Source organism: Aptenodytes forsteri, unplaced genomic scaffold (genome assembly GCF_000699145.1).
Source record: "Aptenodytes forsteri isolate BGI_AS27 unplaced genomic scaffold, ASM69914v1 Scaffold191, whole genome shotgun sequence".
Taxonomy (NCBI): domain Eukaryota; kingdom Metazoa; phylum Chordata; class Aves; order Sphenisciformes; family Spheniscidae; genus Aptenodytes; species Aptenodytes forsteri.
The window spans coordinates 365,329-377,699 of record NW_008794630.1 but is presented as its reverse complement, the minus strand read 5'-3'; the positions used below and the strand labels follow the sequence as shown (position 1 = coordinate 377,699).

The 12,371-nt window shown below is 53.6% G+C and overlaps 1 protein-coding gene across 1 annotated transcript; it reads right to left on the bottom strand.

The window, feature by feature from the left end:
- Window positions 1-4,543: 4,543 nt before the first annotated feature.
- On the bottom strand, window positions 4,544-11,676 carry SPRY3 (sprouty RTK signaling antagonist 3). The gene has a single exon (XM_009273403.2). The coding sequence runs from the start codon at window positions 11,575-11,577 to the stop codon at window positions 10,657-10,659; it is 921 nt and encodes a 306-aa protein (XP_009271678.1). The 5' UTR covers window positions 11,578-11,676; the 3' UTR covers window positions 4,544-10,656.
- Between the last annotated feature and the right edge of the window lie 695 nt (window positions 11,677-12,371).

Here is a 12,371-nt window from a genome sequence, read left to right as displayed (position 1 = left end):
GGCACCACGCAGAGAAACGGGGACGCTCCTGACAGGAGGAGACACCAATGTCACCAGATGTGTCTGGGAGAGACAATCCAGCCCTCCTGCCTCCTGCCAGAGAATCCCACACAGTGCTTTGTGATTAAAGACGGGCTGAACCTTTCAAATCCAAATTCCCCTATGCCTAGGGGAAGTCCAGACCCGCAGTTTAAGTCTAGGCTCTCCTCTAGCTGAACCCTCTCATGGTGGACCACATTTAGGACGAAGTATCTTCATGCTTGCTTACACTTCTGGGCACCTTTTTACCTGCCTGAGCTGCTCTCCAAGTGTGATCCGAGCCATTCCTGGCATGTCCCCACTCCCGCTGGCACTGCTGAGCTGGCAGGGCTAGTGACACGGGCTTGCTCATCTGCCTGCTCAATGTCAGCAGCACGGCCAGCTCAGTGCCGATGGTAACAACAGCAGGGACCGAGAAGGGCATGATGTAATTTTCAGATCCATCGGGAAGTTTTCAGCAGCGATGGCTGGAAAAAAACAGCATTTTCCTGTGAAAAAGGGCACATTTGCTCTGGTTTCAATGAGAAAGAAATAAATAGAAAGCCTGGTAGTGACTGTCCTTAATTGATTAGTCATTTCTGCAGATGATAATTGCACATCAAAAGACTGAGATCCCACTGTTTCATGCAAATGTCCTTATGAATAACAGCAAGGCACAGGGGAAGTGGATACAGGAAACAAATCCTTTAGAAGCTACCCAGGAGAATTTGGAGTTTGAGTTTCATTTCAGGAAAACAATTTTGCTCTGAATGCTCCTGGAAGAAATATCCTCAGCCTCAGCCACTTCCCAAGTACCAGAAACATGGAGAAGGAGGATGCCACGGGAGCGCCCGGGTGAAGAGCTCTCCAGCCAGGGGAAAGCGTTGTTTCTTCAGACACCAGTGGAGAACTTTAAAATGCAGTTGGCTGCAGAGCCAGGGGCTGAGACGTTGCTGGTCGTGCTTGTAGGAGTATGGTAGTAACCCCAGGAAGACCAGCAGCCCTGCAGCTTGGTGCATCAGCACTCAGCAGCTGCCAAGGACAAAGTCTGGGGAAGGAGTGAGGTGTCCAGAGGAAAGAGCATGTCGGTGACTGGACTACAATTGGAAGATGGACCTCCTGTCCCTCCTGCTTTTTGTGCATCATCCCCAGTTTAAGAGCCTTTCTGCACATTGCAGTTTTCTGCGCTCTCTGACATGTGTCTGGGGTGTCCAGTCTGACTCCTGATCCCCAGGCTGCGACGTCTGGGGCACCAGTTGAACCTCCGGCTCCTGGGCTCACATGAGAATCTCCGTGCTCATTTAATTATTTCAGCGAAGCTGCTAGCCCTGGTGTCTGGCAAAAGAGGCTTGTGAGCATGACTCAGTCAGCCTCCAAAAGCAGCAACGAAAAACAAGAATCTGCTGTGAGCTGCATCTTGATTTTTAAGCCAATCTCGTGATGTTTTGCAGGGCCAAAGCATGGGTCTGTAGTATCAGGACAGCGCCATAAACTGCAGGTGTTTCTGGGTGCTTATAAGCAAACTGTCCATTTTGCAAAAGGACCGCGGCACATTGTCATCGTTGGGGTCGCGGAGACCCTCTTGCCTGCAGGGAGCAAGGCCCCCCCTGCATCCCCAGGGCTGCGGTCACAGCATGGGTGAACCCTTTGCAGGTCTCATTTCTTGTTTGGGCTATTTCAAAGGCTCCTAGGTGCCCCCACACCTGCCCCCTCACTGGTCCGGGTGAATCCCAAACCCATGATCCCTCCAGGGCCCCATTTCCCAAACATCACTGAGCAGCTCTGAACAGTGGTAGGCAAGGCAGACCCGGGGGGCAACATCAGACAACAGCACATTCAGTGCTCTCGTACCTGCCCAGACCAGAGCAGCGTTAGCTTCTTCAGGCCAGAGCAGTGGTCAGAGGTCTGCAGAGCAATAAGCTGCCCTCAGCCCTACATGGAGGATGACCATGGCCAGGCGAGGAAGTGTTTATGGTTGTGGAGAAGCCATTCCGCAAATCCCTCCAGCCTAAACTCCTGCTCCATGGTCCCTACGACCTATGGTGACAGCAGGGAACTAGATTTGACCTTCTAACTGGTCCCATCCAACCCTGCATGCCCAGGTTCCTACATGCATATCACCTTCAGCGTGAGTTAAAAACCAGCTGGCATTTAATTATTCCTTCATCTCCTCATCACCGTCGCTGACGGAAGTCACTGACGAAGCAGCGCTTTGGATCCTCAGGGTCGGCTGAATTCCCCTGCTGACCCGCTGAAACCGCCACAGCAGCCAGGTTCAGATCCGTTACCTTCAGATGTCTTCGGCGTGGAGGGCTGTTGAGAGCTCCTTCCCTCTTTGTAGTCAGTGAAGAGAAATAGGCACTTTCAGGGCATGAGTCATCTGACCTATTTAGCCATCTTAGGAAGAGAAGAATGAGTCCTTAAGAGGGCTTGTTTCTTTCCACTGTCTAGACAGCCAACCTCGCGACTGCAAACACCTACCCTTGCTCTCCTGGAGCACGCCAGGCACCCTTCCCAGGCTGGTGAGGGACGCTGTCTTCTTGTGGGTTTCCAGCACAGGAAGAGGTTTGGATCACCCCTGGACATCCTCAGAGGGATTTGAGCTTGGCCTAACTTTGCTTGCTCTGAAGGCAAGGGAAGATTTCAACACCAAAAAGGTGGAAATCCACTTCTGGGAAACCTTCTCTGCCTCTAAGGGAGGGTTTCGTGGAGTTGAGCTTGCTCTGGTCATGCTGGTCCTAGGACAGCACAGTACAGGCCATTTCAGCTCTGAACAGCATCTGGCTGTGTTAGCCAAGAAAAAGTGGCTTATTATTCTAGGCTAAACCAGCAAGAGTGACTCAATCATCCAGGTGGTACAGCTACGTGACTGACCTGGTGCTACCACCAGTTCAACTGGGGCCCTGTGCTCTACGGTGTGTGCCGTGGTATGCTTGAGCCTGTGGAGTCTCTACCTGGTCTTCGCACGGATGCAAAACAGAAAAGATTGTTCAGTTTAAAGAATCACCCTAATCTTAGGAGAAAGCCCAACTACTGTTACTTTTTGTGATTTCTGGGACCATAATGACTTTCTTTACACAGGAGAAGGAAAATGTCCAAGCAAGCAACTACCATCTTTTTCAGATCATCATGGTCTGTAGGCCACCTACCTGTGCTTCTCTGCTAATCTCAGCTCCTGAGCTCTCCTTCAGCCTTCTTCTACAGGACCACAGCTGATAAAGATCCACAGATGCCAGTAAGATTTGGTGGCATGAACTGATGAGGACAGGGAAGGCTTGGGAAGGTGGTATTATACAAACCAAAAGGGCTCTAACATAGTTAAAAGAAGGCTGTGCATCTCGAGATGAAACGGGTCGGCTGTGTCCAAGAAAGAGGGACTTTGGCACTGAAAAGATCCAATGGGTGACAAATGGCCTGAAGACATCTTTTGTTTTAAAAGCAGGGGAAGAGTGAGTCACGGCAGGGATTGGACTCGCATCTGTACTCCACAACCCTGAGGCAGATCCTGAACACTGTGGCTGAGGCATTGGAACATATTTTGGAAAGCATGCTCTGATACTAGCGACGGTACAAACAGGACTCCAAAACCAGTAAAACAGCCTGAGGAAAGGCTTTACGGTGAGAGGCACAGAGAATGCATGTTTTTAATCAAGCACAAATGTCGAGAGGGCTCTTGAGCACAGGTCTAGCCTAGCAAAACCATCCTACAGAAGGACTCTTGCAGCTAGAGGAAACAGGTTCTGAAGCCAGCTGAAGCCGAAGCCAACAAATTCAAATGGGAATAAGGGAGGTGCCACTAACCATGGGATTCATTAGCCACCAAATCTATGAAAGGACTTCATGCTCTGGAAGCGCTTGAATAAGGATCCACCATCTTTGTGAGAGAAGAGCTTTAGGCCAACAGAAGACACCCTCGAGCCAAGAAGTTGTTACTGGGCTCTGCATGTGCAGAAGTGCATGAAACACTGGCCTGTAATACGCACGGAAAGATCAGAGGCACCAGCCTGATCCAGCAACTGCTGGTGCTGTGGCCCAGATTCATCCTTTTGGGGCTAAACACATCACCGAGGTGCCTTCTGCAGCTGATGGGACGAGACAGCCATGTCCAAACTGCAGCTCCTCCTGCAGAAGATGTCCATTGCCCTGTGGCATCACCCCATCTCTTCTGGCGGTAGAAAAGGCCTTGGGAATGTGTTGGAATCTCTGTGGAGTGACTGAAATCCCCCAACTCTCAGGGATTTCTTACCTCAGTCCCTCCCTATTTGCTCCTGCCCTTTGCTGCAGGAGCCTACCCTTCCTCAAGGGTCTGGGACAGTCGGAGCAGGGAAGCAGTGAGATTTTTGAGGTTTTCTTTAAGCATCAGGCTGCCAGGGGAGATCTTATGGAGTTAAAAATGATCCCCCCCAACACTCGCTCCATGCCAGCGCAAGCCCAGCCGCCCAGCACCCCGCAGCCAGTAAGAGCCCTGCCGAAGCAGGAGTCTGAGTCATGCCCCAGCCATCACGAAGACAAGAATGAGACCGCGTTCAAAATTAATATATATTTTTATTGAATAGTTGCTCTAAGTGGGCTTGTGAAGCCACCCATAGAATTACTTCTTTCATCTCAGCAGTGGTTCAGTAACAGTTATTAGCGTTGCAAGAGAAGAAAACCAAACAGAAGAGGGTGCATTAAAATAAATAGGTTATTTTTTTTTCTTATCTTTAAAATAAACTTTTCAAATAAATACTTTGGTTTTTTTTATTTTTTTCCCTTAAAAGGTACAAGAGTATTGTCAAAAAACAGCCATCAGGTTATAAACATATATTATACCTTATAGAAAGGAACCCAAATAAAGACAGCCGGGGGAGGGATCTCTTTATACACTGTACAGAATGCCTTTGTACCAATTAAATGGAGAATTAGAGGCTTGGGTTCTTGGTACGAGACGGTCCTTTGAAGCCAAGGGTGATCCGTCTTCTAAGGAGAACTTTGTGCTGAGGACACCTGGGGAGGCAGGAGGCTGCGGAGCCGCTGCCTGTCCGCAGAGCATCGCAAAGGCCTGAGGGAACCGCCGGGAAAGGACGGGCAGAGGGGAAAGGGAGGGGAAGGGGGAAAGGGGCTCCGCTGGGGCAGGGCGGCAGCACGGGCAAGGCGGGGACTGGCCGTGCCGGCTCCAGGATGACCACACACCTCTCGGCTGATGCTGCCGTTGGGACAGAGGGTGTGAGAAACCTCCTCTCCCAATGCCCAGGCCAGCTCACCAGGGTGGGTTTGGTCCTGCTCACTCTGAAGCCCTTTGGGGTGCTGCAGGAAGGTGCAGCAGGAGGGAGACCCAGCGAGAGACCTCGCCCCGCTTCCCCTCGCCCGGCGCTCGCACATTCGCTCTGCCCCACAGAGGCGTGTGATCTCTTCCCATCCATCCAACGTCCCTCCTGCCTGCAGTCCCCCTGCAAGGGGACCGTTCAGCCTCCCTGGCTTATGCCCTCAGGGGATTCTTCTGCAACATCACCCCGAGCAGGACAACAGATCTCACCTGCGCAAGCTCCCAACCTGCACTCCAGGAGAAAGAGTTTGCAAGAGATCCCGGCGCTCACTGAGAAATACCCCGAAGCAGGCTGAGCCCAAAGAGATCACAGCTCTGGTTTGGCCCACATGGACCAGATGCCATCCAGCAGCCTCCAGCTGCTGCAAGCATCCCGCAGGTGTGGGCTCCTTGAAGGAGACGAGGCTGAACTGGATCCTATTAAAGACCAAGAATGGGCTTTGGGGTGGGGGGTACATCCCTTACTTACTTTCCTCACATGCTGATCACAAAAGGTTAGACCTTCCAATATCTGAAGACCTCCCAGCTTTCTCTAGCCTCGAAACACCCGAGGGCCAGAGACAGAGAGCAAACTAACGAAGCGGGTGCTGGAAACAGCAAGTTTGGGGCATGGTGTGCTCCTTCCCTGTGCAGTCCAGTCGTGCAAACCTTGCAGCAGCTCCTCTCACCCCTCTGCTCATCCCTCTTTATTGCACTAAAGCAGCCGTTCATAAACGGTTATTCTGTGCTTTGGCATCTTTTGGTCGATGACACTTGCCCGCCGGTCTTTGGGTTCACACATGGGGATGGGGAAGAGCGAACTCAATGGGATTTTATGGGAATCTGAGAGTATAGTCCCAAAGAGCTTCCTCCCTATTCTTTGAGATACTTGGCTGGCACTGATGTTTCTCAGGGATGGGTGGACAGCAGCCCAAGGACCACTTTTGCCCTTCCACCAGGAGGGTTGGGGAGCTGGGATGGGAGGGAGACTCCACCTTGGTCCCCAGTGACCCCTCCTCAGCAGTGCTGGGACTGATCACACGTCTGCCAGTAGGGACGGAGGGGAGCGGGGCCAAGGGAAGCCTTGGAGGAAGCAAGCACCAGCAGGAGCTCTTGCATGGATGGAGCTTTGGAGGTCTGGGTAGGAAGAGGAGTCTCCTGCATGGGGAGCAGAGCAGGGGGAGCTCAGGTCCTGCTCAGTAGCTCCTGCCTCCTGCTCCTTTGGCACCTGAGTCTCTCTTTCCCTGTCTAAATCTGCCCTACAGCCCTGAACGTTTCCTGGCAAAGGAGCCCACAACCGGCAGAGACACACAACGTGGAGAAATGTTCCCTCGCAAAGCGGATCCATCCTTGTCAAATCACAGGGGCGCAGGGAAAACAGAGGACTCAACATGTGACTCTCCCATAAGAAAACCAAAAAAGACACGTCAGGACAGAGAGAAACCCAAACTGCCAGGACAAGCAGCTGCAAACAAACATCTGGAGCAGATGTTCTCTGACTCATTACAGGGTGGGGCAGGAAAGGGGCTCACAACCCCAACCAAAATTGGAGTCCTCTCTGCAGGGAAACCAAACTATCTGGCAGCCGGAGATGGGGAGGGAGCAGGATGGATCTGGTCTGAAGATGTTAGGAACAGCTCAGGAAAAAACACGATCAGAGGCTACCCACAGCCTTCCTGACACCAGATGAGCTCAGTGAACCAGAGCTGGCCTCCTTGGAGAACTTTTGGCAAATCCCGACCTGTCCTTTCTGCTGAGAGCAAGGAATGGGAGGCCCAGCCAGACGGAGTGGGAAGCAGTAACCCCACGTGGAGCCACCTGCCCCTACGAGCAGGGTAGGGGCCAACAGCTCTAAACTTCTCTAGCCCGTGCAGCTGCAAGGCCTGGATGTGGCTTTGCATTTTGCCCTCAACACAGTCAAACCAAAGCCCTGCGCTAGTCTGAGAGCCCTCAGTGCCCATCTGGGGCTCTCCTCCTCTCCAATTCCCTTCTACGCATCCCACATTTTGTAAAATGTATCTCGCAGGTTTGCCATTTCTTGGAGATGAGACATTCCAGAGACCTGGACGGACTCCTCAGCCCTGCACCCGGACTATGGCACGATTCCCTGGTAGAAATGGGACTTCCGCACTGACCCAGAAAAATCCCATTAGGCAGAAGGCTACTGGCAGGCGTCCTGGCCTCCTACCAATTACTGAAGGTAAATATGCTGCAATAGTAGTGCAGGGCTCCGCCTCGCCGTGCTAGTGCCAAGCAAAACTGGCTCTGGGGAGCTGATACGTGGACAGCCATCTTCTCATCCTACAGCTCCAGCACCTGGGGGAGGTCACCCCGTGCTTGCATGACTTCGGAGGCCGTGAAAATGATGAAGCTTCACATGTTGAGTCATTCCGCCATCAGGAGAGGAAGCAATGAATTGCAAAGATACAGAGGTGGTAACTAAATTTACAAGTAGGATCCATTTAAAAAGGAGGAGGAAAAAAAAAAAAATCAAAGTAGAGCAAGTTGGAAAATTCTGTTCATTAGTTTTCTTTAAAAAGTTTCAATGAACTATTTCACATTCTCATTCAAGTGAGACACTTCCTCAAATCCTCAGTGAAAAAGGGACCTTTTTTCCCTAACAAAGTTTTACATTTTTTAGGAAGAGGAGTTTAATCAGCACCAATACAAAGGTGAACCAAGCATTCAAAAGGAAGGGTGCCTCTTGGTGGAAGTCTCTCCCCAAAATGTCGCTTGGAAGTAGGGAGCCGAGCAATTATTGGCATACGGATAAATATGTTTGCAATATATTTTATAACTGCTGCCACAGAGACATGGACTGATCTTATGGGGGTACACACACCTACAGGGCATCCTCCGAGAAGGTCATTGCCTTAAAACCCAAATGATTTCAGAGTCCAGGGCTGGCCTCAGAGGATGTGCAAACTGCACAGGCGCGGCCCTCTCCCTTCTTAATGCCAGGAGATCCTCACTGTAACCCAGAGCATCATCCTGAATTCCCCACAGCTTATGGAAGTGGGCTCTCCGTCTTTGGCCAGAGGAAGCATCTTTCAACATCCCCCCTCAGGCTCTAGGTGAAATCAGGGTGAGGATTTCGGTCATGTCCGTAACATGACCCAGGCACAAACTTCACACCAAGGATGGGATTCATCTCCCCTTCCACAGGGAACCGCGAGTTCAGTCTTTGGGTCCCATTTGGGTCAAGGGAGACAGGCACCGCCAGAACATAATTTAATGAATAATGTTTTCAAGCGGGATGAATCACTCTGTGGAATCGCTTTTCTCTGCAACAGAGGGAGCTTGGATCAGCCACGGTTTTTAGATAGCAAATGTATGGAAAGAGGAATCCCATCGTGAGAGTCTACCTCCTGTCTCACCCCACAGCCAGCACTAAATCTTACCCTCTCTCTGCAAAGCAGACCCCCCCCCAGGACAATCTGTAAACCTCCCTTTCCCCCTCTCCCGACTACCTAGGAACTAAAGGTCTAGGATTAGCAATAAACAGACTGGGAAGTCACCTTCCAGCATGTGCAAGTGTACCAGGAAGCCAAACCTTGCATCTGGCACCATTCACAGCAGTATCATGAATATTATTAGTAATAGACCTAGCCATCCTAACGTTATATTTATATATACAAAAATAGATCCACAGAACTCTACGTAAAGAGGTGGCTGAGGGAAGGCGATGGATGCGCCCTGGATGGCAGGGTCTTAGAGGAAGCCAAGGTACATGTCGCATAGATTTCTCCAGGGCAACCATTCGCTTCCCTCTGCACCCACACACCTCGGAGGAGGGACAGGCAGGCAGAGCCGAGCACTGGGACGTCATCCCAGCCCCAAACTCCCCCAACCGATCGGCCGATGTCAGCGGGGTCACAACTGAGAGCTGGCGCCACGCGTTTGCAAGCGGAGATGGGGCTGAGTCCATGACCAGGAGGAGCTCCCCCCAGCTGCAGCGACGGGTTGGGCTTATTATCATCACAGCAAGTAAACCGTGAAGCACTGACCCCGATTCAGGTTTCCTTCTGGTCTGCAGACGGCCCAGCCCCAGGGCTTGGTTCAGACCCATCTCCGGTTTTCCGCAGGCAGCCGCCGTTGCAGAATACCCTTAGCAAGTGCCAGCAGGGTTTGCCTGCCGGCGTGACGCTGGTGTTGGTGTGACACGCCGGTGGGCCAAGGAAAGCAAGGCGAGGACTCAAAGGCAACTTCTGCAGGGAGGGAAGGTCAGGCTCCCGTCTTTCGACACCCCCTTCTGCTCTCTGTTTCCCTCCAGCCCAAAGCAGGAGCTGCAGAAGTCCCCGCTGGGGAGTCCCCCAGCATTGGTGCTGATCGACAGGGAGAGCAATGCGAGTGGCAGCTGTTGACAGCTGGGTTTGGGGTATTTTTTCTAAAGTTAATTCAGTGCTGGTGGAAGGTACCAGATAGGGGCTCTCAGGGCTCGAGCACGGAGCCGGTGCCTGTGGCATCTGCTCGGTGGTGGGCTGGAGCTGGGCGGCAGCTCCCATCCCGCCAGGGTTTGCGCTCTGGAGGCAGCCCTTCAAGGCATTGAGAAATGAATGGCAATTTCAAACCAGCTTCTTGTTCTCAGCCAAATCCCAGAGGGGACCTTTCCCTTGCTGCAGTCGGGCAGAAGCGAGTGGGCTGGGCTGCCTCCGATAGCTCCTTCCCCTGCCAGAAGGTTTCTAAAGCTTCCCACACCTTCCCTTCCTCTTTGAGACAGAAAAATACGGTGCCACCTCATTTTGAAGCTCGCTTGCTTCTCCCAGCGGCTTCCAAGCCCAGAGGGAAGCCACTGCCACCAGCGGGACCCCACGGCACCCCAGCCCCTTGGGGAAAGCAGACCTACGGCCACATGAGAGGAGAGAGGCCACCCATGAAAAGTGCTGGAGAGAGATAAAGAGAGAGAGAAGGAGGTCTGGCTCCCGGAGGACTCTTGCACAGGGGATGCGTCGACCTGCCTCTTCCCCCCATCGGGAAGGACCACACCATGGGGCAACGGCAGCTCCTAAAACCCTCTGAGACCAGAGTCCCGAGGACCCCCTGGGTCACCCTTCCCCGCGGGGGCATGGCCGGGGAGGGCACCCGCAGCTCTCTCTGCCTCTCCTGGTCCCTCTCCCGCGTGTGCAAAACCACCGTTTCCCACCAGCTTGGTGCCAGCTTCCCTGGCCACCCAGCCGCCTTCGTGCTCCCAGAGGCTGGGGGACACCCAGTTCACCCGTCTCATTCCCGGGAGGTGATGGTGGGTAGCGGGGAGTGCTGCAGAGCGGAGGGAGCCGAAGGAGGAGGGGGATGGAGGGGAGAGGAGGAGGAGGAGGAAGAAGAGGAGTAAAGCCTGCTTCTCCTCCCCGGGAGGGTCATACCGGCTTATCCAGCGTCTTGGGGAAAGGCGTGCCGCTGGAGGAGGAGATCTTTCTGCAGACTGTATTGGTGTGGCTCTGGCAGCGGCAGCCGGGTCGTTTCAGGCCATCATAACCCCGCTGGCAAAGTTTGAGGCACCCCAGGGTAGGAAAGTAGCAGCAGAGGCAGGGCATGAGGAGAGAGAGGAAGCTCATGGCAGCCCAGCGGGCACAGCAGGACCCCGGCCCGCAGGAGCAGGGGTCGTCGGCGCAGGTGTCCTCATCGTCGGTGGAGCAGTGGTAGAAGAGACCCTTGACGCAGCAGAGGCAAGTCCCGTAGTCGAGGAGGCTCTCGGGGGAGCAGAGGCAGCGCTGGTTGCAGAGCCAGCAGGAGGGCAGGCTGCGGGCGGCCGTGCAGCGGGCGCACTTGCATCGCCCGCACTCCTCGCAGATGAAGAGGTGGCCGGTGTGGAGGGTGGGCTTCTCCGCCACCCCCTTCAGCGGCGATTCCTCCAGTTTCAACTCGCCGGCCCGGGGCTGCGTCCGGATGAGGGAGTGCCCGGAGTGGGAGGGCGTGAGGCTGCTCAGGAGGCGCTGGTCGGAGGCGGTGGTGCTTTGGGAGACGGAGCTGGCCGTGCTGGAATGGCTCATGTGTTGCTGCAAAGGTGGCATCTGGTGCTGTTGGCTGTGGCTGCGGTGCAGGTCCTGGAAGGTGGAAGACACCAGGCGGTCCTGGGACCACTCTTGCTTGTGTGGTGGCTGGGACAGGGATGGGTTGGAGCGGGCTTGCTGGAAGCAGACAGCCGGTCTCTCCACGTAGTTGTTGCTGGCACGGATGGAGCGGATTTGGTCAATGGACAGGACCTGCTGGAAGTCCTCAGCGGGTGGGTCCATCGTCTCGTCACAACTGAGTTCAGCCACACTGGAAGAGAGCTGCATTTCCAGGAGCGAGGAGACCCTGCGGCATCAGGGCACATCTAAAAATCCTAAAGGATGGGGCAGGAAGACAGAGAAAACATTTGTGTTACATTTTGTAATGGATCCATCCATACAAACCAGGAAGCAAAGACCTGCTGGAGAACTCCTAATGAAGTTATTTCCAACAACCGGACTCAAAGTACTTCTGTGCCCAGGGAGACTTAAGCTAGACATGTCCAAAAGGCAAGGGCCATAAGATCTGTCCCTTGAAACAGGGGGGCACAGCATCTCCCTGTGCTTTTGAGCTTTTCATGTCCTTCCAGAGCATTTCCCATCCCTTGCCAGCACCGATGGACCCCATCTGTCCTCCCTCTCCTTCCCCGGGGGAAAGTGCTGGCCCTCTCTAGAGGAGGGGAAACTCAAAGCCGTGACTTATCCAGAGCCAGTGACAGAACTGGGAACGGCCTCTCCTCCAGAGCAGGAGACTCTGTTTTGGGGCTTCCCAGCACACCCCGAGCAGCCTCCCGGTGCCGTACCCTGTACACAGCGGGGGCACGGGGATGGAAGGGATCTGAACACATTTAATTCCTGGCAGCATCAGCAACAAATTGCAACTAACGAGACACACACTTGGCCAGGGACAGGCCAAGCCCACAGACTCCCCGAGTCCTGGCGGTTCCCACTGCAGCATCCTGTTTTCCCATGCGCAACCCAGCGACAGCCCAGGAACCAATTTATCCCCGTCACGAAGACCGAGAAGGGCAGGTTTCTCTTCAACCCCGGCACAAACACAGGGTGAAGCAGGGAAAGCAGAC

Excerpts from the sequence above, each read along its gene's own strand:
- SPRY3 (XM_009273403.2), bottom strand. The coding sequence starts at position 11,577 with ATGCAGCTCTCTTCCAGTGTGGCTGAACTCAGTTGTGACGAGACGATG.